This window comes from Quercus lobata, chromosome 1 (genome assembly GCF_001633185.2).
Source record: "Quercus lobata isolate SW786 chromosome 1, ValleyOak3.0 Primary Assembly, whole genome shotgun sequence".
In the NCBI taxonomy this organism is placed as follows: Eukaryota; Viridiplantae; Streptophyta; class Magnoliopsida; order Fagales; family Fagaceae; genus Quercus; species Quercus lobata.
The window spans coordinates 49,804,837-49,830,056 of NC_044904.1; the positions used below are offsets into that span (position 1 = coordinate 49,804,837).

General features: G+C 36.8%; 2 protein-coding genes across 10 annotated transcripts; one reads left to right on the forward strand and one right to left on the reverse strand.

Annotated features, from left to right (window-relative positions):
• Nucleotides 1-359: 359 nt before the first annotated feature.
• On the reverse strand, nt 360-13,880 carry LOC115991709. Of its 6 annotated transcripts, XR_004092299.1 has the most exons (6): nt 13,656-13,880; nt 6,951-7,065; nt 4,910-6,866; nt 4,393-4,468; nt 4,150-4,303; nt 360-377 (listed from the first exon to the last, which is right to left on the reverse strand). XR_004092299.1 is itself a non-coding variant. In XM_031115582.1 (4 exons), exon 3 carries the CDS (start codon nt 6,703-6,705, stop codon nt 4,915-4,917), a length of 1,791 nt encoding a protein of 596 aa, XP_030971442.1. In that variant the 5' UTR covers nt 6,706-6,866; nt 6,951-7,065; nt 13,656-13,880; the 3' UTR covers nt 4,038-4,303; nt 4,910-4,914. The 6 variants fall into 6 exon arrangements, 3 of the variants coding, with proteins under 3 accessions (XP_030971442.1, XP_030971457.1, XP_030971430.1); XR_004092296.1 differs by lacking the exon at nt 4,393-4,468 and having other exon boundaries at nt 363-377; XR_004092298.1 differs by lacking the exons at nt 360-377; nt 4,393-4,468 and adding an exon at nt 2,102-2,324.
• Nucleotides 13,881-16,727: 2,847 nt separating this feature from the next.
• LOC115991731 (probable serine/threonine-protein kinase PBL25) lies at nt 16,728-19,806 on the forward strand. 4 transcript variants are annotated; one of them, XM_031115610.1, is made up of 5 exons: nt 16,728-17,152; nt 17,437-17,639; nt 17,756-17,945; nt 18,223-18,614; nt 18,800-19,806. In XM_031115610.1, exons 1-5 carry the CDS (start codon nt 17,017-17,019, stop codon nt 19,355-19,357), a joined length of 1,479 nt encoding a protein of 492 aa, XP_030971470.1. In that variant the 5' UTR covers nt 16,728-17,016; the 3' UTR covers nt 19,358-19,806. The 4 variants fall into 4 exon arrangements, with proteins under 4 accessions (XP_030971470.1, XP_030971480.1, XP_030971489.1 ...); XM_031115620.1 differs by having other exon boundaries at nt 17,455-17,639; XM_031115629.1 differs by having other exon boundaries at nt 17,467-17,639.
• The last annotated feature ends 5,414 nt before the right edge of the window (nt 19,807-25,220 follow it).

Below are 25,220 nucleotides of genomic sequence, written 5' to 3' on the forward strand. Positions count from 1 at the left end.
CATACAGGCACCAAGGAGAGAGGGTACCTACTACCAACAACGTCGAGTAAAAAGCCTACACCAAAGCCTATACTACAATTTTTCTTTTTTGTTTTGTTTTTTGTTTTTGTTGATTACGTGGAACTTCACTAATGTAGAACCCTTTGAACTCACCCCTAAGCATGGTTTTTAAATCCGGACCGGACCGTACAGTCCGACCGGGTTAACCTTGAACCGTTGATGAAAACAGTTTTTTATATACAAGAACCGGGCATTTAAACAATATGAGAGAACCGCTTGGACCGAGGTCTAACCTGGAAAACCGTTCAAACCGTAAGCCGATTCAACCGCATGTCTGTGAAGAAATTTGCTTTCTGATCTGAAATTTTGGCATGGATCTGAAGTGAGAAAAATAAAAATAAAAAGAGAAAATGATGAAGAAGATCCGAAAATGAAGCAAAAAATATAAGAAGCACTGATGGTATGGTAAGATTTAAAAAAATAAAATAAAATAAATAAGAAGAAGAAGAAGGAGATGAGATGAGTCGCAGACGTGAGGAGGAAGAAGAAGATGGTGCTAGGAAACCATGTGAACTGTGAAGGAAGTAAAGCATCACAAAAGGAGAGTAACAATGTGAAGAGATAAATCTGAAATGACTTGGGTGGGTGTGTAAGTGGGAGTCAGAATGGTCAATTTTTTTTTTTTTTTTTTGGTAAACCAACAGAATAGTCAAATACCCATTGTACTAGTACACTTGTAGTACTACTTTATTTACTAAAAGTCCTGAGCTTTTACTTCTTCTTTTTTTTTTTTTTTTTCCTTCTTATTTATTTATTTTTAAATCTCATCATCTCTACTCTTATTTGGATTTTTTAAAAAACATTATAGGTAATTCATTAATTTATGTCATTTAGGTATAATAAGAATAAGTAATAAATTTTTATTTGAAAGTTTATTTCAATTTTTAAAGATATTTTAGTCAAATTTGCTAATATTTACAAATTTAATATCTTTATATTTATTTTATTTAATTATTAAATTAATTATGGCATCATCACAATTCTATCTCGGTCAAACCTCGGTTGAACCTTTAAAACCTTGAACCTCTCCCTTTAACGGTTCTTTGAACGGTCCGAATCTAAAAACTATGCCCCTGAGGAGAAAACGGATACACAAAACCCCACCAAAAAGCGTTTCTACATTTGTTTTGACAAAATCCTTAAGACTATAGATTTACGCTCCTTTCGTTTCAAAGTAAAATTTTTTCAAATGTAAAATTTTTTAGATGTAAAACATTTTTAGTAAAATATTTTCAGGTATTTGGTATGACAAATAAATTTTTTTAAGCAAACCACCAAAATCGATGGCTAAGCATCAAAGCCACTAATGCTAGAGGTCCGATGACCAAACTACTAGAACCAATAGTTGGAATGGTGGCTCTAGCAATTGAACCATTAGAACCGGCAGTTAGAGTGGTGGTTCCGATGACCAGACTATCGTAGATCACCATTGGAGCAGTATTTCCAGTGATCACCGAACCACCGGCACTAGTTGCCAGAGCGGAGTCTTCGAACACCAAACCGTCGGCATTGGTCACGGAGTAGAGCCACTGGCCGCTGAACCCCAACACCAATCTCTGACCACCGGACCACCATCACTAGTCACTAGAGCGGTGTCTCTGGTCATTGGACCAAAGACCTTGCTACCAGATGGGAAGGGAAAGCCACAACGTATTTTTGGGAAATGTACCAAATTTTCAAAGATAAAACATTTTACAACTTTTTATAAAGGATTTTATAGTCAACAGAAAATATTTTACAAGTTTGACTATAATTTACTTACAAACAAATACCTGAAAATGGAAAAACTTTTTCCAAAAAAGAGTTTCATTTAACCAAAAAAATAGAAAAAAGGGAGCACTAGTGAACATCTAACTGTTACAGTCCACAAGGGATAGAATCCAAAACTTGGTGACTTCAAGTTCGAAACTAGTTTTTGGTACTGGCATCACAAGCAGTCACTCCCACAGTTTAAACATGTCAAGTTCAGGGGTTGGGGAATTTATCTTATATTGTTGTTAATCTATGGGCAAAATAATAAATTCCCAAACACTACCAAATGTATCACAAAGCTCTAATGTTCAACCAATATCACAAAACTGACAAAAGTATAACTCGAAGTCTCGAAGTAATGGTAATGAATAATGTAAATGATGCCAGCTAATATTACCGACAACAAACCAACATATGCATGAGAGACTAGTCAAAATGCAATGAAAATGACTACATTTCCATCTGCTACCCGAAGTCTCAATTGTAAACATCATTTTCCATAGGTCATCCAACTGCCAGGAAATGATAAAATTATGTATCAGAGTATTCAAAAATAGTACATGGGCCATCCAAACTAGATTTTTGAAAAAGCAAAACAGAGAAGCTTCCTGGGTCAAAAGATCGCAGGTAATGAACAATAGTATATAGTCCTATCAAAATTGCAACAAATGAAACCAATTTGAAAATTTGCTACCGGGTTTTCATACAATTCCTCCAATTCCATTACTAGAACTACACAATCATCATGATTGTGTGATGTTGATGAAACTAAATAGGGGTCTCCATGGGTCGGATTTGTGCCCAATCTAAGGAACTTCTCCACCCAATCAGATTGGATGGAGAAATTCCAGACCCACCACTGACCATTGAGGGAGTCGGATTGAAAAAATTGGATTACTGTCGGGTGTCGGCTGGATTCGGTCGAAACTGGAAACAGTGGAGAGAGGCAAAGCAATGGCAAAAATCTCCCCAGATTCGGTAGAGATCACACTAGATCAGGTGGATAGGGTGTGCGTTGGTCGGGTTGAGTGGTTTTTTCAATCCAACCCACCAGGGACATATTAAAAGAATCCCAACCCATCATAGGGGTCCAACCCAACCCACGTAGGTCAGGTTGGCCCTGCGAGTTTGAAAGTTTTTTTTTTTAATTTTTTATAATTAAATAATAAAAAGAAGAATAGCAACAATATTACAACTATTTGCTACCCCCTAAAATCTGAAATTTTAAGTATTAGCACCACCATACACAAATTATCATATCAACACAATATCAAACCAAATGATATTTAGTTAGTAAGAAATTAAATAGTTATATCCTAACTTAGTTGAGAAACAAAATATGTTAAAACTAGTTCCAAACCAACTCAATTGAGAAACAAAAGAAACATAAACAAGTTCTACGAGTTACATGGATTCAAAAAATCCAAGCAATCCAACATTCCAATTAATCATCCACTTCTACTATTTTATTAAATTAGGAAGAGAGGCAAAAGCGTAACTAAAAAAACATATAATATATATCTAAAATATATATTAAACTTAGGTAGGTTAGATCATTTTAGGCAGATTTGTGAATCTACTTACCAGAACAAAACCCAATCTGCAGCCAAAAAAAGAAAGGCAATTTGACCCAACCCATCAACCCCTAAAAACTGATCCAGCCCATCAAGTTAGGTTGTGATGGGTTGGTTTTGGCCAATTGGTGGGTTGGCTAAACACACCCCTACTGGCGGAAATCTCACCAGATTCAGCAAAGATCTCATCGGATTTAGTGGATCTCTGCTAGATTGTCCCCGGATTTGGTGGTTATTAAAGTTGGGTCAAGTGGCTCAGGTTTTGGAGGAGAAAACCCCCCAACTGACCCGCCAGAGTGGTTGGACTGGGCAGCGGATGGATTGGGTCCAGTAGGGTGGCCAGGTTGCTTTAACAGCCCTAAAACTAATAGCCAGATTTAGGATAATCAACCACATAATACCACCAATACTCGGAACATTGCTAAGATCCGGTATTGGACATTTAAACTGATCTTCACTCTACTAATCCTCATTCTTCTAAGTTCTAATATTTCTAACAAAAAATACAACATGAGCATAAATATATGTGAATTGAAATTCAAAAGTTTCTCTACTAGTAATTTGGCTAGCTCCTTAAAAATCCAATCATACAGTTTATATAGATGAATTGATAAATCATTAATTATGACCCTGCTTGCATAGAGAGACTACCTAAGTTTGAAGGTAAAACCAGCAAACAATCTTTATATGTGTTTATTATAAGAGATGCATAATAATTTAAAGGAAATTTGGACAGAATAATTATTACGTGCAATAGACAAACCTTTTATTCGATGAGCAGAAAGTAATTAGGAGAGGAACGATTAAAGTGCCATTTAAGTATCAGCACATCAGTGCTGTTGCAACCAAATTGAACGAGTCCTAAATCATTTTGGCCAAGCTGGCCTCTCATTTACAGATATGCACTCATATGCAACCTGCACAAATATCATGAAAAACATGTTGGTAAAAAGAATAGCTAGCAAAAAAAGTAAAATACCATATAACATATGGTATAGATTTAAACCTGATATTTTTCATGTTACTATTCCTTTCTCACTAGGGACATCCCTAATAAAACTTTTTACAGAAACTGATATTCCCTGTTGAGATTTCCAAAAAGATTTAGAACAGCATTAATGAGTAACCAGGAGATCTCTATGCAATAAAGAACGCACAAATGATCAAATGACTTTTGTAAGTGGGCTAAGAGAACTGAGAAATACTTAGTTTCTAGTTTCTTCATAATTTTAAAAAGACAAATTTGCGATCACACTCTGAGAATAAAAACAAAGGTGTAAAAATTTAACTGCTGATATGAACAAGATTGTAATGACCTGATTATGCTATTTAAGAATAGAAACATGAACATGCTGCCACCAAAGATAAAAGACATACAAATAGAACAATGCCAAAAAAGACCTAATCCTTATTTTTTGCAACAAAATAGTCAGACATACATTGAGATTACAAGCACTCCATTGATTCTATTGCATTTCAGACTAAATTTAGAATTTCAAAAAAAAAAACTTTGACAAACTAACTCAGGTCAAATTGGCATTGTGCATTTCTTTTGTGAATGTCCTAACATATGGCAGCGACCACATTGAACAACTCTCTTTGGCCGCTTAAAGCTCTCTATACGTAGAACCTTCTTTTTGGGCCTTCCAGGTGGTCGGCGAGTCTTCGGTGGGTGTATCGTGATATCAACCTTGGCACTTCCACCCTCTGCCCCCTCACCTAGTTCTCTCCATTGGCTTTTATCTGGAATAGGATTTATCATCTGCGAATAGGCCTCTCGGAAATTTGCTACTGTGAAACAAGGCTCAGCAAATAAATGGGCATTTTGCCCACAAGAAATAAGTGCAGCAGCAGCATGTGCACAGGGTAAACCATACAGCTGCCAACGGCGACATGAGCAAACACGACTTCGTATATCCACTATATTTGTCCGCTCAGTTGACACAATCTCAAACTCAACTTCATTTGCACGAAGTACTTGATAGCAACGAGCATCTGCAATTGCCTCTAAAATCCGCTTCTCAGCAGATGGTACAAGAATAGAGGTCCACCTCATGCCCATATCTCGGCGATCATTAAACCAAGATGTCAATTGATGGCGAATATGCTCCATCATTTGCACAATAGGGAGTTCATGACATTCAAGGGCCCAATTATATAACAACTCTGTGACCCCCAGCACAAAATGGCCATATCGCACACCCTCAAAATATGCAACAGCCCAAAGTTGGGGAGGGAATTGTTGAAACCATGGTATCACATCTTGCGAAACTTCTACCATCTCAGCAATCTTGCTTTCAAATTCAACTGCTGTAAGTGCATAGACAGCATTCCAGAAGATATTCACCAATTTTGTGTTTTTAAATGTATCGCGGAAATTTTCACTGACATAACGCAGACAAAAACCATGAAAAGCACTTGGAAAATGAGTTTCCACAGCCTCAACTGTGCCTCTTTGTCTTTCCGATAGTATTGTAAGCCTAGGCATGTTGTCAGTATTAACACCAAGAAGTTTTCGCAATTCTGACATGAACCACATCCAATTCTCATCACTTTCCACATCAACAATAGCAATAGCCAATGGAAACAATGCATCATCAGCATCAACAGAAGCTGCACAAAGTACTGTACCCAAGTATTTTCCTTTAAGATGTGCTCTTTCAAGTTCTAATAGTGGTCTACAAGCGTTTATAAACCCATATATTGACGCACGATAAGATATAAAGAGGCGCTGGAAGCAATTTTCTTGTCCGGTGGCAACAACAGTTGCAATGCTTCCCGGGTTTGTTTTCCTTATTTGCTCACAGTATGAAGGAAGAAGGCGATACCCTTCCTCAAAAGTTCCATGAAGTGCAGCCATGCTACGCTCCTTCCCACGCCAAGCTTGCATGTAGGAAACAGCAACTCCATGCTGATCACGGATATCTTGCAGGATCTCTTTTGGTTTGTATTGTGGATTATCCCGAATGCGTGCTTCCACAGATCTAGCAACCCAACCTACCGATGCTTGCTGATGATGATGGTTGCGAACTCCTTCACAGGTATGCTCTCCATGTAGGGTTCTAATTGTAAAGGTTGGAACTCCAGGACATTTGGCTACATGAACACGCCATGGACAACCCTCTTTATTGCACTTGGCTATAAACCGACTGCGATCTGATTTAACTATTCTAAGATCAAAATGCAGTGCTATGGCAATATCTTTTAATGTTCTTCGGCAAGTTTCTACATCAGCAAATTCTTGGCCAATGGCTAATGGATGATCAATTATATCAAGAGAAGTGTTGGGTGCAGCTACAGTTAAAGAATGATTAGCCATGTATCCACTTAAACAAGAAAATATCAGGGTCACATGATTCTAAGAATTTCTCTCAGGAACACAGATTAGAAGTGATTTTCAAGGGTACATTTCAAACACTGCCACCACAACCAACCCAAAAGAAAAGAAGGAAAGAAAGAAACTCCAGTCAGGTACACAGTCTGCAATAGAAACCAAAAGAATGAGGATAAGGTTAAACAATATAATAACTGTTACAGAAATAAAGCAATTGGAAAGAGTTGTACCAGTCCAAACTAACAGTGACAAGGGTCAGAAGTTTTTCTTGACAGAAGCATAGCATTGCAAGTAAAATCCTTTGCGAAGTGTTGGTTTGTTCACAAGGACAAATGAATATGGCACCTGAAAGACAAAATAAAAAACCATGCAGAAGTTATTAGACTTATTGATTCAATTATTAAACTAGAAATTTAAACATTTGAACCTCTTTAAAGAGAGAGAGAGAGAGAGAGAGGGGTTCAATGAAGAAAAAAGCTCCATAGATTTTTGTTTCATTGGTAAGTTACCACTCACACCCAATGGGTCTTGAATTCACAACCTCACCCTGCCCCTAGAACTTATAAGGGGAGGAGGTGTCAATTGAGCTAGAGCTCATTGGCAAAATGCTCCATAGAATTGATGCCACACAATAATATGCATCAAAATTGAAAAAACAAAAGAAAGGGAGGGAGAGGAGATGAAGAGTCATCCACCATTTATTAAAATAAAGCAAACCAATTTCAGTATCCAATTTGGATTCAGGGACTTGGAAACCAACACAAGTCCAACAATAACGGTGTCATTCTTCAAAATACTACAATCATATGCCACTTCTTAGTTCTCATGAAATTATTGACAATTAGTCAGTGTGGATCCTAAAATGAATTGTCATTAACCATCGTGTGCTAAGAAGTGTACAGAAACTAAACATTTATTGGTTTAGAAAAGACAAGAAAACAAGAATAAACAAGTATCTGTATTAAAGATTTTCCAAGAGAATACCAATAGAGTCCTTTCTTTTATTTTTTGATAAATAACGGAATTGTATTAAAAAGAAACCAAGTACACCGGGGGTGTAAATGAAAAACAGTACATCAAACACTTAAATTACAAAGATCAAGCATTTCAAAAAAATTAGAACAAGGAAAATGATTAAAGAACGAACTCCACTCCAGCAAGGAGTAAAAAAGGAGAGATTTAAGATCCAAAATAGACCGTTCCTTCCCTTCAAAACATCTTGAGTTCCGTTCTCGCCTAATACACCATAGGACACAATGAGGTACAGCCCTCCATAAATCAATGCTTCGATGCCCATCAAAGGAACATTGCCAACTCGAAAATAAATCAGTAACACTATGTGGCATAACCCAAAGGAGACCAAAAAGAGTCCACACCATAGACCATAACTCATAAGCAATAAGACAATGAAGAAGAAGATGATTCACTGATTCCCTACACTTTTTTACACATATAGCACCAATCTATAACTGCAACACCCTTATACCATAAGTTCTCAAGAGTCAAAATCTTACCTAAAGCGGATAGAATCCATCATAAGTACAAAGCTTATTTAAGGATTGAAGGAACAAATTTCTTGGCAATGCTTCTGGGAGAGATCAATTCTACTCATCCTCAGTATTCTAGTCTGTCTTTTTTGTAGAACTTGTAGAACCTAAAAAGGGTTTGAACATATTATGCTTAACCAGACTTCAATAAATAAGATTCCCAGCATTATTCAGCCTACCTCATTAACAGGTTCCACCAAGAGTTATCCAACTACACGTTTATTTTTATCAATTCTTTTCAGCAAAACAAGTCTAGATCTATCTCATTCATACCATCAACTGTGCAATTCTTTTGGTCAAAATTAATTCCGAGTTGAACTCTTTCCCACTCTCTCAAATTCTAGTACATTTTTCCCTTAATTGATTAATGGAAAACATTTAATCCACAATCTTATATACATTGTAGCTTGCCAGTGTTCTTAGTTTTTATTTGCTAATGCTTTCATTCCCCCCCCCCCCTCTTTTCTCTAGTTTTTCACTTCCAACAATTGAAGAACATCGAATAAACACAAAAAGATGTGCCCACCATGCAGGCTACTATTATTGCACCACTGCTCCCCTCTTCTTTTTCTTTTTATAAATCTTTAAGTGGAAATATCCTACATTTTCCCAAAAGAGGATGAATTCATTTCTTTCTTCAATGGAATCTACCAAAATGATTGCAAATGCATTAATATGGCTGACCACTTACTAAATTTTTAAATCAATCGGGTAACAGTTCCAACTGTGGCCTCACCAAATTGATGCAAACGAAAACTTGAAACTTCAAAGAAAAGAGAGAAAATTGAGTTTGAGAGAGGGGGAGAAGGGTCCAGAAGAGAGAAGTCCACTCTCAAATCAGATTCAAGAAGAAAATTATCATAGCATCTCAAAAGTGAGTTCACCATGGCCAATCTTGGCTGCTTATACACAAAAGGAGTTAATTATGCTGACTGTACCATCAGTTATGCTGACATCATCCCCCCGGGTTCTTAACCAAATTGGTTAACAAACTACAGGTGGCACTAACTACTTTAAACTAATCAAGCGCTAATTTTCAAATAACAAGAGCTAATAAAGGATCTAGTGCACAATACTCTCATTTTTGCGGGGTTTGGGACAGGTGTGTAGGCAACCTTACCCCCAATTTTTTCAGCCCTCCTATTTTGGTGAGGTTGATTCCCAAATTCAAACATGCAACTTCTCACTTTTGGGGGAAGGCACTTGTTATCGCACCAAGACCCAACCTCTTTTCAACTAACAAGAGCTAAGTATAACAATTAATTACATGATTAAAAGAAGGTATAACATTGACTCCATGACTAAAGGACTGGTACTCAGCAATGTCATCATCATAAATATAGAATCTGTGTCCCACTTGGCCAGGTCCTCTTGCATGTAGAATCAGCCATGTGGAAATGCCCTACACCACAAATTCAGGAGCATGACTCCAATCATGACACCAATGAGGGCCCTATTCAGACACGACCAAAAACACACCAAGCCTCACGGAGAAGTTCTTATGTCGTTGCCATCATCGCTTCCAAGAAATATAACTCGACAATAGCTCAATGAAGAATATGTTGCTTTCTCATTCCCCAATTTGACAGCAAGGTTCATTTAATGAATGGATGCATTCTCTATAAAATATATCCAAAGGCATTATACCTTCAAAGTTGAATACGAACTGAAGAAGCATCCAAGAATGCCTTGAAGACTAAAGTACTCCATGAGCCTAAGTGCAATTTTACTTGTATTAGAAACATAATTTCCAAACATCTAACTATACATGGAATGAATTTCACTTACATTGGTAGACAATTGCCTATTTCTAATCCAAAACGATTACCCTCTCATGCAAATCACACCTCATTTCACTCATGGGAGTGAGAGGCTCCATTGCTGTTGCATGCATTGCAATATGTCAATGGCCACCTACCCAGTGGCATCCCCTTGTACCAGCTTCACTTCCATCTGGTTCTCTTCATCCTCTATAGGCGAGTTACGTAGAAACGCATAGAAATCCACCCATGCCTTCCCATTTTACCTTCAGGGATACAGATGAACCCTTGTCGTGACCCACAATGGAATTCAAAGATCTCTAGATACCTACCACAGTGGTTTGATCTGCAAACTACATGTACAACCTTGCATTCACCTCAGAAGTTCTGGAAAAAAATCCCCATCCGAGGGTGAGCTTGGGGCCACCTCAATTTGCGGCAACATCCACTTCAACCTGAGTTGACCCAGTCAAATTTTACCCAAGAGTTTTTTGCTTTCCTTCCATTAATACATGGGGCCAGGCTGGTCACTGTCCACAAAGAGTTCAAAAGTTTTAGTGCGAATAGTGAGGAAACAGTTGAGGAGGGGCTGATTGATGTCTGGGTGCAGGTGGTTTTGAGATAGGTTCTCCAAATCAGATACATTATATTTGCAGCCACCTATAATGTTTACTGACATCCTATAACAGCATTTGAAATGATGACTTCTCTCACCTTCAAGTTACACTTTAAACATTAAAAGAAGCACCATTTGTCTATTGTGGCTTCAAACTGTCAATTCAGATGTACCAAGTTTTCTCATTAATGTATGTGTCTCATGACATAGAGCAGATTAAGATATTGTGTTTATGATTAATAGAGCAGTAAGAGGCAATTTGGTAACAAGATTTCATGTTTAGAATGAAACTAATAGTTAGATATTGATCTGTCATCTTCTGTTGGCAGATATCACACTTATCTTTTGTAGAATGAATCAGGAATAGCTTCTTTTGATTTGCTGTATTTATCTTTGCTTCATGGCAGTCTGAGATTTGAAGATTAATTCGGCTAAGAGCGAGCTAGTTTTGGTTAGAGTAGTACACAATGTGGAAAGATTAGCTCAGATTCAATGAAGCAAATTAGGTACTCTTAATTTATTTAGGCCTGCCCCTTGGTTTGCCTCATAAGGTTAGCTCAACATGGGATGTAATTGTGGAACAAACAGAAGGAGATTAGCAGGGTAGAAGAAAATATATTTGTCTAGTGGAAGGGTCACTTTGATGAACAATATCCTATCTAGCTCAACTACTTTGTAATCTCCAGGAGGCATTTCTGGAACTCTATAGCATTAGTTGAGGATGTTATGCACTTTCCTAATCAGAGGCTTCACTAGGATCTTCAATTTTCTAGGGATACCTGAGATTGGGAATTGGAACATTTATACACTTTTTTGGATCTTATCAATTCTATACCTCTTAATGGTGAGGGTTAGGACAAACTTTGTTGGAAACTGGCAAGGAATAAGAGTTTTAAGGTGAGTGAGTACTATATCTCCCTTTCCTCAACTCCTGTCACTCTTTTCCCTTAGAAACCTGTGTGGCGTTCAAAGATCCCTCATAGGGTTGCTTTCTTCTCAGGGACTGTTGCCTTAGGTAAGATTTTGACTCTTGAGAACTTATGCTATAAGGGTGTTGCAGTTGTAGATTGGTGCTATATGTGTAAAAAGAGCCCCAATCGGTGAATCATCTTCTTCTTCTTCATTGTCCTATTGCTTATGAGTTATGGTCTATGGTGTGGACTCTATTTGGTCTTCTATGGGTTATGCCGCAAAGTGTTACTGATTTACTTTCGAGTTGACAAGGTTCTTTCGGCAGACATCGGAGCATTGATTAATGGAGGGCTGTACCACATTGTGTCTTATGGTGTATTTGGCGAGAACAGAACTCAAGATTTTTTGAGGGGAAGGGACGGTCTATTCCAGAACTTAAATTTCTCTTTCCACACCTTGCTAGAGTGGAGTTCAACCTTTAATCTTATTCCATGTTCTAATTTTTTAGAAATTCTTGATCATTGTAATTTAAGAGTTTGATGTACAGTTATCCATGTACACCCCTGGTGTACCTGGATTTTTGATTAATACAATTCCGTTATTTATCCCCAAAAAAAAAAAAATTCCCATGCCAGGTAGTATACTAGTATTGCAAAGAGATTTGAAAAATTACAAAGTGATCTTTTATGGAGAAAAAACGAAATTCAATTTTGTGAATTTAGAAATGGACAATGCCCCAATTCAATCTGTAGATTTTGGAATTAGAAAACATGGTACTTTCAACCATGCTGTATTGAGGAAGTGGCTTCGGCGTTATACTACAACAATGGATTTCACTAAGGGTTGTCGTGGAGGCTAAATTTGATGAGAAATGGGGCCATTGGTGTACAATGGAGGTTATGAGTGATTATGGAGTGGTTTGTTAGGAGTTATTGGGAAAAGTTCTCAAAGTTTAATAAATAAATTGTTGGGGATGGTAGTTGCACTTGCGTTTTGGTAGGAATTATGGTGTTGCAAGTCACCCCTTAAGGCTTTGTTTCCTGGTTTGTTTGCCATCACAGTGAAAAAGGATGTTACTATTGCATAGTACATGGATAGATCTAATGTTGCTTTCCACTCCATGATTGGGATTTGGGAGTTTGAATCTGTTGAGAATTCTCTTTGACATTTTTTTATGTGGTTCACACTGATGGGGAAATGAATGGACAGGATTGTTTGGGTTTTGTAAGGAATAACGAGTTTAATATATGATCTTACTATGAAGCACTAAAAGGGGATTGATTTTTTTTTTTTTTTTTTTGAAAATTGGATAGTTACAAGGGAGGAGGGGGAAACACCAATTGAGCTATAAGGCTCTTGACCATTAAAAGGGGATCTTGTGTCAAAAGCATGTACACGAACGATGTAAGATATCAAAGTACATGACACTTATGAGCATCATATAGTTGAGATGAAATCCGAAACAAGATCATAAGCAAACTTTCAGTATTCTCAACAAGAACTGAACTGACCACATTTTCTGTGTGTGAAGAAAATGCATTCATCTCACAACAACACAGTTGCACTTACTCAATAAAAATTATTAGCACATGAATCTAAAAATATACGCTCACATGGAGAAATGATTATAGAACAGCCAATTATGAATAAATTATTTATTGATGAGCACACAAATTGGATGATGCCTCATATCACTTTCAACAAAATTGTTTGTAGTAAGGCAGCAGCTTGTATGGAGATAGAATAGTATAATGCAGCTCTAAGACTATAATAAATTGAGGATATTCCCAAACCTAGAAAGTAGTTGGTCAAAATTCAAATAAGGTAGAGAGACTAAAAAACCCTAATTAACTAAAGATAGATCAGTCCAATTAAACGAGTTAAGAGAGAGTGAAAAAAAACAATTAAGTTTGTAATAATTTTCACATTCAGAATTTGGTGTATTTTAAATTTAAAAAAAATAAAAACCCAACAACAATTGGATCTAATAGCGTACGTGAATTCCGAAGTGAAAAAGGAGTAAATATGGTTTTTGTAAGAAAGAAATATAAGAAGAAGTAGACGACATGGGTGAAAAACGAAATATATTTGTGAACCAACCTGGTGGGAGTGGGACTGCCCCTGCCCCTGCCCCTTCTTCTTCTGCTGTTATCTTTTGCTTTTGCTTTTGCTGCTGCTGCTGCGAGAGAGAGAGAGTGTGTGTGTGTGTGCTGCGCGCGATTTAGGGTGTCCGGCAAATTGGAGGAGAGATTTTGGGTGGACGCAAACGGAAGCCAACTTCAACTAATTTATTTTTTATTTTTATTTTTTCAGATTTTGCGACAGGAGACTTTAAAAAGATATGGTTTAGGAAAATGGTACAGTGCGTTAAAAATTTGTTCTGTTTTCGGACTTGTTTCATAAGTGTTTTTTTTTTTTTTTTGAGAAAGCAAATTATACATTTTAAGTTGATTGAGATTCATTTCAATCTTCTATATTATACTTTTATCTATATATATTTTTTATTACTATTATTATTATAAAACCAAAACCTTTAAAATGTTTACAATTTTTCAAGTCAATATAATATTTAAATAAAATTATCATTTTATTCCAACAAAATTATTTAACTTTTATTTATCTCATTTGTTGCCTAAAGAGAGTTGGAAACCAAAAATTATTCCCATACATTGCCTAAAAATAGTTGGAAACCAATAGGTTAACCAAAGTAGAGTTGAAAACTGGTTACAACTCAACAAATTATCCACCATCCTACAACTATAAATATATATATATATATATATATTGTAAAGACTCGATTTGTAACGATCCCAAATTGGTGTTGGGTTCGAACGTTAAAGGCCCAAACAATAAATTTGTAGAGAGTGGACTGAAAGGTTAGGCTTTGGTAAAGGGACAGCCGTTAGTTATGGTGTTCAGAATGATCACACAGAGGTGAACTGTGATTATCCAAGAAGACATTCTCCTCGGCACGGCCTGGGTGGTTCCGATTCTTAGCCCCGGTCCCCATTCCCTTTCTGGACTGCTTCCTCCTCCTTTTATACTAGCTTCTTCCCTCCCTCGAACGTCCACGTGTAGGTTCAGCTTTATAGGGTTGATATTTGTCCCATCAGCCTATACCCAAAGTGGTTGGGGGCGGTTGTAAAAGCTGAAAATTATGGCTCTGTCAAGCGCAGAGCACTTAATTGCAGTAATGGCAGCCTTTCCCTTATTCTTTGTCGCTACATTGTTCAAGGGTCCTTTCCCCATTAATACGACCAGGGCGTTTGTTGGCGCATTCAATACGGAGGTAACAGTTTTTCTTTGAATCACTCCTACACTGTACCCCCATGCGCATCCTACTATACTCGCCCTTTCTTCTAGGAGTGCTTTGGGGGCTGCCTTTGATGGCGTGCCGTTCCTTCCTTCTTGGTTTTGGGATGTCGAGGACAGGATCGTTCTCGGCTATATCTCTAGGCCATTTGGACTTTCATTGTATGTCCTCGGTAAAGTCTCTCCTCGGCGCGGGCCTTGAGCCCTAATGTAAAGTGGGTCGGGATCACAAATTCTCTGGCCACACATATATGTATAACAACAATGTACAAGCTGAAAAAGAATGAAGAGCCATGATAATTGATAGAACTTATTTAGGATTTTTATTTTTTGGCTTTTGCTTTTGCCACTGCTAATAGAATTAGACATACAATGAAGTTGGTGTGGCTAGCTGTTGCTAACATGCTCAAAGCTCAAGCATGGCTCCATGCAACCATATAGTACCTATGGTATTCTTTTTTCATGGTTTAATTTAGTTGTTTTAGATGCTATGGTATTGAATTACTCTTTGCCTCAAGTCTCACATCTTAAGCTTGGTACCTTTTTTTTTTTTGGTCATCTACATTATTTTTTTTTATTTAATCTATGCTCTTTTAATTCTTCTGTTACTCCATTTGGTTCTGGTGGACATGTTGGATATTTGAAATACATGCCTTTGATTTTGTGTTTGTGATTGTTTTTGTTGTTTAGAGTTACACCAGTAAAACTTATTCCTTTATATATATTTAAAAAAAAAAAAAAAACTATTTTCCACAATTATCATTTTATTTAAATACAATTATTCTTGTTTAGTCCAAACTTAACAATGAATGAAACTCTATCTCTCTAACAAGCCCAATAAACTCAAACTCATCATTATCATTTTTTTTAAACAAAATTATTTCGTTTAATCCAAATTTAATAAGGAGTGAAACTCTATATCTCTAAAAAGTCAAACTTAAACTCAAACTTAAACATTGATAATTTATTTCCAAATTTGCTAGGTTAATCATGAACAATAAAAGCAAAGCAAACATCAAATTTTTTTTTTAAAACCAAGTAGAGGTATGAGCTCTTCTTATGTTATTTTCTTCTCCTCTACTTTATTAAAATATATATATATATATATATATATTATGGATTTTCATGTATTTTTTAAAAAGTAATTTTCATACATATGAACCACCAAACTCTTTTTAGCCATTTTTTACAAGATAAAAAAGTTTGCAATAATTGAAATTATTCTTTTGAATGTAACACATCTTTCTCTTATATTTCTCTATTATTTAGTCATATATATTTTGTAAAATTATTTTAGTCTACCTCACAAATAAGTAAATTCCCGTGCATAGCACGGGTTAGTGACTAGTTCAATTAAATCATCTAATTTTTCAAATTTATTTAATTCTAGTTTTTTGTCCAATTTCTTTTAAAAAAAATTTGTCATTAAGTATGCAATAAATAACTAATGGAAGAAGTATGCTTGTGACTAAATATAGCATAGAAGGACTAATATTTACCAAAGTACACGATTAGAGTTTAGATATGGGGATGGGAAGGTGTTAGGCGCCCAAACCCAACTCCACCCGATTTGTGGATTGACTTCCACTCATTGTTTTCGAAGTCTTAATTTTGTTAAAGGCAAATTTAGCATGCATCCTAACTCACACACACTCTAACATATGGGCAAATTCTTTATAAAAAAAAGAAAAGAAAAGAATATTGAGTAGTAAAGTATGGTAGAGTTGGGAAATGCCCAAAATTATGACCTTCACGTTTGAATTTTTATCAGCTTAGAAAAGAAAAGTTGGCAAGTCTGGATAGAAACCATAAATAGGTTGGAAGGAAGGGCATGCATGATTTTGCATCCACTAACCGAATTAGAATCCCACATTTTGCTCTCCTTTCAAATGACACCTTCTTCCCTTCCCTACCAAAATGTCCACTCATATCTCCTCTTTTATCTCCCGGAAACCAAAACTCATCCGTCTTTTCTTCCCACCAAATATTTTTTCAACATCTCCTCGCCAGCTTTGCCTACGGGCTGGCTAGCTAGCTTTGAGGGCAACATTCTATTATTTTTATATACTCTTTGAAGAATATTATTAATTCGTGGATCCTTCAATGCTTGCTTTTATTTTGATTTTTGTTTCTGGATTCAATCAAGCATATGATTAGATCATTGGCACACACAGTTACAGACATGAGTTGCTTCCCGTGCTTCGTGTCACAGAGGAGTACGAAAACAAATAGCAAGAGGGAGCACGTTTCTCCATTTGATGAACACACTACATCAAGACCGCCTGGTAATATTTTCATCAATTTTTTCTTCTTTCTGTTTTTTTTTTTTTTTTTTTATCCTACTACATATTATATTAACCAGTTATATAATTCGCTCAACTTATTATATATTCCTCTTTCTCTATTGCAATTTCCATTTATTTTTTGTTACCATTTGGGATTGTTCTTGAAATATAGACAGCTTGTTCTCTAGGGTGGATTTGAATCTTAAATGATACTTTTCATTCCAACATAAGATTTTCTTTTTATTTTTTCCATTTATCTAATTGAGAGTTTGTACAAGGTTCAGTAGCTAAAACTCCACTAGTTGTGCGTGTAGAGATTAAGAAACAAAAGGCTGCAGGTTGTGAAGTTCAAGACAGAAATAGCGCAGCAAAAACTTTCACTTTCCGTGAGTTAGCAACAGCAACGAAGAATTTCCGCCAAGAATGTCTATTGGGTGAAGGTGGATTTGGAAGAGTCTACAAGGGTACGCTTCAAGCAAGCGAGCAGGTTAGCTTAATTATAAGGACCCCTACCCTTTTTTTCCCCCCATTTATTATTGTTATTTTTTCTTTTCAACGAATAATCTCTAACTTTCTCTGCCATTAATGTGTTGTGTTGTGTAGGTGGTGGCAGTGAAGCAACTTGACAGAAATGGATTGCATGGTTACAAGGAATTTCTTGTGGATGTTTCAATGCTCGGTGTCCTCCACCATGAAAATCTGGTCAATCTCATAGGATACTGTGCTGATGGAGATCAAAGGCTTTTGGTGTATGACTACGTGTCAGGGGGTTCTCTAGAAGACCATCTTCTTGGTATTATTAATTTCTTCAGTTCTTGTTTTATTGTTTCTTTAATTCTATAACATAATCAGACCAGTTTTGATTACCATTTACCTGTGTGCTTTTGCGTTTGTCTAATAGCATACTATTCTAAATTGCAGAAATTCTCAAGGCCATTTATATATACTTCTTTAATTTCTTGCAATTCGAGCAAACTTGTGATAATGTTCCAATCGAGGATGTTCCCTTTAATTATTCCTTAAAACATTAAAGTTTATTGAAGCATTTTCCATCCGTATTTTTTATGCAGATATTGGACCAGATCAGAAGCCATTAGATTGGTCTACAAGAATAAGAATTGCATTTGGTGTTGCTAAAGGATTAGAATACTTGCATGATAAGGCCAATCCCCCTGTTATATATCGTGATTTAAAATCCTCAAACATCTTGCTGGATGAAGATTTTAACCCAAAACTGTCTGATGTTGGACTAGCTAAGCTTGGCCCTCTTGGGGACAATACCAATTTATCGACAAGGGTGATGGGTACATATGGTTATTCTGCTCCAGAGTACACAAAATCATGTCATCTCACATTGAAGTCAGATGTGTACAGTTTTGGAGTTGTTTTACTAGAGCTCATTACTGGTCGAAGAGCCATTGACACCACAAGACCGATTGAAGAGCAAAATTTAGTTGCTTGGGTAATTCTATTTACTAATTTAGCTAGAAGAGATATATGTGCCTTCCAACTCCTGATTTTATTCTTTTTTTAACTTCAAAAAATAGTAATTTATAGATAACCAGAAATTAAGCATACTTGTTGAGCCCTTAATAATCGATTATCTGTTGAACAACGTTATTTTCTATTTTGTTCATGGTTAAACAGGCACAACCCATATTCAGGGACCCAAGAAGGTTTCCAGATATAGCTGATCCTCTTCTTAGAAAGCAATTCCCAGAAAAAGAATTGAATCAAGTAGTTGCAATAGCAGCCATGTGCCTGCAGGAGGAAGCAGCAGTCCGTCCCTTTATGAGTGATGCTGTAACTACTCTAAGTTTCCTTTCTACAACTCCACCAGAGATCATCCAGCTTGCTCTTCCATCGCCTGCCACACCTTCTCAAACTGAAAATCATCACATTGACCACAATACTTCAGATGATGAAGATGAAGATAGTGAAAGTAGTGCAATACACCAAGATGCAGATAGTAAAGCTGCAGACATGCTGGGGAGTGACAGTTCAGATTCAGACCATGAGGATATTGATATAATAGATGATGAACATGAAGAGCATCATGATCATGGAGATGCTTCAGATTATGAGGGTAGAGAGACAGCATCTTGTGAAAATGAATACCAAAAAACCGTTCTTATGGATACTAAAATACAGCTTTCCAATAACTCAAGTTGCAAAAACAGCAGGCAGCAGCAACAGATCACATAATGGAAGAGCTTCTTTGATGCACAAAGTCAGCAGCAGCTTTAGTTCATACGAAGGAAGAGTGTCATCAAGCCATAGCAGCAGCAAGGGAGCACACGATGGAGATGGACATGTATCTTCACTCAACAACTGCGGTAGTGGGGATTTATCGTAGGAGATTGCTTGCAAGTATTTGTGTTACTTCCTGAATATCATAAAACGAATAATTCTTCATCTTTCTTTTTCTATTGCCAGGAGCTAATCTTTGTTTATAGACCACAACAGAAGCAACAGTGAATCACAAGTGATCATCTCCATTTCACTGTTAGGAATTTTTTTTTTTTTTTTTAAATTTCAGTGTACGATATGACATTAAGTACACCTTTATATTTGTAATGTTTAGTCTAAATCTTGAAATAGATCCATTTTAAATAGGGAGGATCTTTTATCATGTACAGAATATAAAAGGTGATTTTGATGACATTACTCAAAATATTCAACAGGGTACTTATTTATAGTGCCCATTCATAAATTACTTATTTTATATCCGTTCGTGGGTTGGTGTTTTTTCTCACCACCATGGATGATCTGACCTCTAATTGGAATCGACTTACTTTGTCAGAAAAAGAAGGTTCGAATTGTTGTCTAGATGAGGAATTGAGCTCACCAGAGTTCAGTATTGTTACAAAATTCCTCACAAAAAGAGCATTGAACATCGACGGTATTGCCAAAAATTTCATTCCACTTTGGCGCTCAAAAAACGGATTCAGGGTACGTAATTTGGGGGACCACAAAGTTTTGTTTGTGTTTGATAACGAAGTGGAAGTGGATAGAGTGCACTAGAGTGAACCATGGACTTTTGATAAACATTTGGTAGTTATGGAAAAATACAACACAAATTCCTCTAATGACGAACTCAAACTGGATTGGTAGTGCAAGTAATCTAGCAGATCTCTTTACCAAAACCTTGCCCCAAAGGACTATTGAGTCACATTTGGAGGGAATGAGAGTTAGATTAGTGCACAATAGTCTTTAGGGCAAGTGGGAGATTGTTAGAATATGTGCCCTTTAAATCCTATTGTATGATGCCATGTATGACATTATGTTTTATGTAATAAATTTTTTTTTTTAATTATTATTATCTAAAATAATGGTAACTTGAATATTTGGACATTATCATATAGTCCATGAGATGCATAGTATGTGATTTATGTGATTTAGTCACAGAAGATATAAATCACAAGTTCTTTGTAAACTCAGAATTTTAGTTCATAGTCGGTGATGAAATTGGGCATTTCATCTGCGAAGACTATAATATATCAATTAAGATGATTTGTCTTGATCATGGAAATGGAGACTTCTAGTTGATATGTTGATATGTTTTAAGTGTTAAGACATATTGAACTGGACCGCTGTGAAATTTATTATTTTACTAACAACTATTAAATGAATAATAAATCTTACGACTTCTATTTACATTAACTCATAATCCTGAGAGAATAATGAACCTGATCATGAAGTGTAGATTACTTTGATATATTAGGAGTGAAGTCTAAAGTCGCGATCAAAACCTTAGTAAGTTGGGCAGCCACATTTAGTGTTGAAGGAACATATATTCTCAAGATGAAATTCATAATCTCTTAACGGAGATATAAAATATTCTCCTGAGATAAGTTTAATAGGTTTGGTTATTCAGAGTGTTAGGCCTAACCATTTTAGTAACTAACTTAAATGATTAAACCGAGTACTCAAGGATTAAAATGTAGTAATCTTTAAAGTGACAGTCAACATTCATGATTTTGTATTACTAAGAATATTTTAATAAAGGGGTTGAATGTATAATAAAGTCTTGAGATATAATTTATTAATAAGGCCTAAAGTGCAATTATATTTGTACAGTAGTATTAAATATAATTAATGGTAATTTTGGACTTGTCAAGAGTTGACAGAAAGGCCCAAAACCCATTGGAGTTAGTGTCTTATTTGTCCCTTTTGGTCACACTCCAAGCCACGTACTAAAACCCAATTGAAATGACCCAAAAGACTAGCCCAATTAGATAATCAGTTATATATAAGGAGAGAAATATACATATTTTTGTAATTGAATGAAATGGTGTATATGTGAGTGTAAGTCACTCTCTTATTCTCCCTTGAACATATACATATAAACTAATTGAGAAACCATACTTCTTGGGCATAAGTGGAATTAGAGTGAAGATTAAAAGTGTTTCCAAGTACTTCTAATCCTTGGTTTTGAATTTCACTGCATCAAGGTATGCTCTCTTATTCTTAAATTCTGAAATTTACTTAGCACATGTTATCAATTGCAAATGAAGTAGATCCGTTAATTTTCCACTGCATATGATTTGTATGTGATACAAACCATGTTTTACCAACACCTAGTCGTCTCATTGTTCCTTTGGGCATTATGTTGACAGTAGACCCATCGTCTATGAGGATGCGGCTTACATTTTTCCCTTGTGTGTAACCTAAGACAAAAAGTGGTTGATTGTGTGATTTGGAGCCCAATAGGAGATCCTTATTGGTGAACGTCATCTTGTCGCGGTAGTGAGCACATAAAGCAACTGCTTCTTGCGAGGCATGGGTTTCACTTTCCTCTTCCTTTGTTACTTTAGTTTCTTCAAGGTTCACTTTTTCCTCCTTTTCGGTAAGGTCTTCTTGATCATCAGCATCGTGGCAAGAGACCATGTAAGTGGTTGTCATTAGGCCCTCTGTAAGAAAGCCTTTAGGGAAAAACTCATGCAGTGTGACCGACGGGGAGCCCTCCTTTTGCAATAACTCATTCGAACGAGCTCCCTTTCTTTGTTTCTTTAGACCATTTTATTCCCTTCCCTTTAGGAGCAACTTTTGAATCGCTTGCTTGGAGTTCCCTTTTCTTGTAAGGAACATGGGGTTTTGGATTACGTTGCTTTCGAAATCTCTTGTAGGCCACAAAAGTCCAATCCTCTTTGTCACCCACCAATTCGTCATTAGCTCTATCATCATCTTGAGGGTTGAAGCATGACATATGCATAGGCTTAAGCATTCCAAATTGGATGTGTTTGTGATATACCCTTGATGTTGATGGCAAGGTGGATTGCACTTCCGTTGGAGTTGGTGACTTCGCAGAAATCGGGGATCCAACAGCGAACGTGAAACGATTTGCCTCAACAATTTCATCTAAGTCTAACAAAATTTTACCCTCCTTTGCAAGCCTTAAGATAAGGTTATTTAGAACAAAACATTTTTCCATAGGGTGACTTACAACTCGATGATATACGCAGTAGTTTGGGTCGTTGGTTTGTCCCATTTTCTTCGCACTCTTGCATTCTAGAAGCTTGATCACATTCTTCTCTAACAATTCCTCGAGCATGCCTTGAACGTCGGCATCTGGAAACGGGTATGTCTTTTCTTCCATCTCCTTCAAGGTCAATTGACACTTCTCCCACTCTTGTATTGGACTGGCCCTTTTCTCCATTCTTTTATTCTCTTTACTGGAGAGCTTCACAGGCTCCACAGCAATGGCCATAGATTCCTTAACCATGGGTCTGGAAGACTTATCCTCTCTCCTTGTATCCCTCTTCTCTTTACACTGCTCGTCAACAGGTAAGCCTTTTTCTCCATGGCTAGACAGGCTAAGCTCCATGTCATGGGCTCGGGTAGCAAGCTCTTCAAAGGTGTGAGGTTTGATTCCTTGGAGGATGTAAAGCAACCCCCAATGCATACCTTGGATGCACATCGACATTCCTGAAGACTCGAAAAGGAAATCTTTGCGGTAGAGGCTTAACGAGCACCAACGATTGATGTATTCTATCACTGGTTCATCTTTCCATTGCTTTGTGTTGGTTAATTCCAGCATGCTTACGGTACGTCGGGTATTGTAGAAACGGTTCAAGAATTCCCTTTCCATTTGCTCCTAACTATCAATGGACTCGGGCTCAAGATTCGTGTACCAATCGAAGGCGTTTCCTCGAAAAGTACGCACAAATTGCTTCGTGAGCAAGTTCCCATCCGTACCGGCGTTATTGCAAGTCTCGATGAAATGAGTGATATGTTGCTTCGAATTCCCTTTCCTGTTGAATTGTTAAAACTTAGGAGGTTGGTAACCCGCAAGCATCTGTAAAATGTCAATCCTCTTGGTGTATGGTTTTGAATACATCAAAGAGCTTTATGGTGCCCCACCATATTGAGCTCGAATGATGTTCGTTATCATATCCTGCAACTGTTGGACCGATAGAGATGAAATTGAGGTAGAGCTCCCTTGTGAACCATTAGCCTTCTTTGGAGAAGATGTATGAGCACAATGGGATGTATATTGATGCGTGTGAGAATGACCTTTGATGGACTCCCCTTGATTCTGAACCTTAAGCTTGTTCATAAGCGTGGCGATTTGAAGGTCTTTCTCCTCTATTGTCTTGGTAAGTTTAGATATAGCATGTTCTGTTTTAGCAATCTTTTCATCAATGGTGGCAGTCTCCATCATCATGGCCGCCATGGCTATTATACGAGAAGAATTCTTTGAGAAGATGGATGAAGTGACTTTTCGGGGGGATCCTTGGGAAGAACTTGACTGTGAAGCAGTACTTGACCTAGTATCTAATGCAGAATAGTGATATTCGCTCCCTATTGTTGAGTCCTCTAGAACGAATGCTGAGTCTCCCTTCCTAGGGGAAGTGTGCTTGCTTGTCCTCAAAATGCTCAAGGAGATGACAGTCTTTGGCTGGGCTAGGGCACTTATGAGTTTGGTCACAGGAGCTTTCCCCTCAACTTCTTGTGATGTGAGGAGTCTTATTGCCTTAACTTTGTTTCGAGTCATGGGACATGCGGATGTACTGTTGCTTGTTGACCCCCCAACGCTATTGGTAGCATTCTTGGGCATCTAAGACTTCTTCGAGGCCATTGATCTTGGTGGATTGGAGACTTGAAGATTTCTAGGATGGAGAAAGAGATGAGAGGTAGAGTTGTCCCATTGGGCGTGTCGGAAATTTGTACACACAATTTTCATAAAAGATAAATCAAACGATCACGATGTGGCGTAACAAATTATCAATTTATATTGACTTGTATATATGTGAGTACAATCCTCTGTATGAATCTTTACAATGAAAGAGTACAATAAATTCTTTTGATTCGATCTCCAAGAAACTTTATGATCCAAAGGGGCTATGAAGCTTTATCTTGAATCGTACTTTGATGTTTCCAAGTTGAATCAATAGTTGAACGTACTTGATTTGATGCGAGGGCCGTTGCCTTGATCTTGAACTAGATTAAAGGAGAATCCCCACTTTGATTTGAAGAAGTAGGAATAGACCTTGATGAACAATGGAATTCTTGTGAACTTTAGAGATGACTCTCTATTTTGGCAGTGTCAGTATGGTTTTCTCTCTAAGTGTCTGTCCCTTTTCTCATAGGAAAAGCCTTTATTTATAGGCAACTCAATAGTATTTAATTTAGGAATTTTCTCTTAGCATTTATAGAGAGTTAATTATGAATTTAATTTGGTCTTTCATTTAATAAGAACTTTCCATATAGGTCTTTTTTTTTTTTTTACGTTGCCATATGGCTTTCTTCATTTGATGTTGCCACGTGGCTTGATTTCATTCGCTGATCGTCCACATCATCAATTTGAGATTAATTTGATCACAAATATTTTATCATGAACAATTAGACGGTTATGAATACATCATAAAATTTTGATGTCTACAGACACAAGCAAGCAAAGACTCGTGCATGGACATATAGGTAAGCGTGCAAAAATGTAAAGAAGTAAAAAAGGCTAAACGTGTGGCACAAAGCAGGCAAGGCAAGCATAACATCGCACATAGAGAAGAAAGGGTATGCATCAAGCAAACCGACATCACGGGAATGTATTCTCATAAGTGGTTAC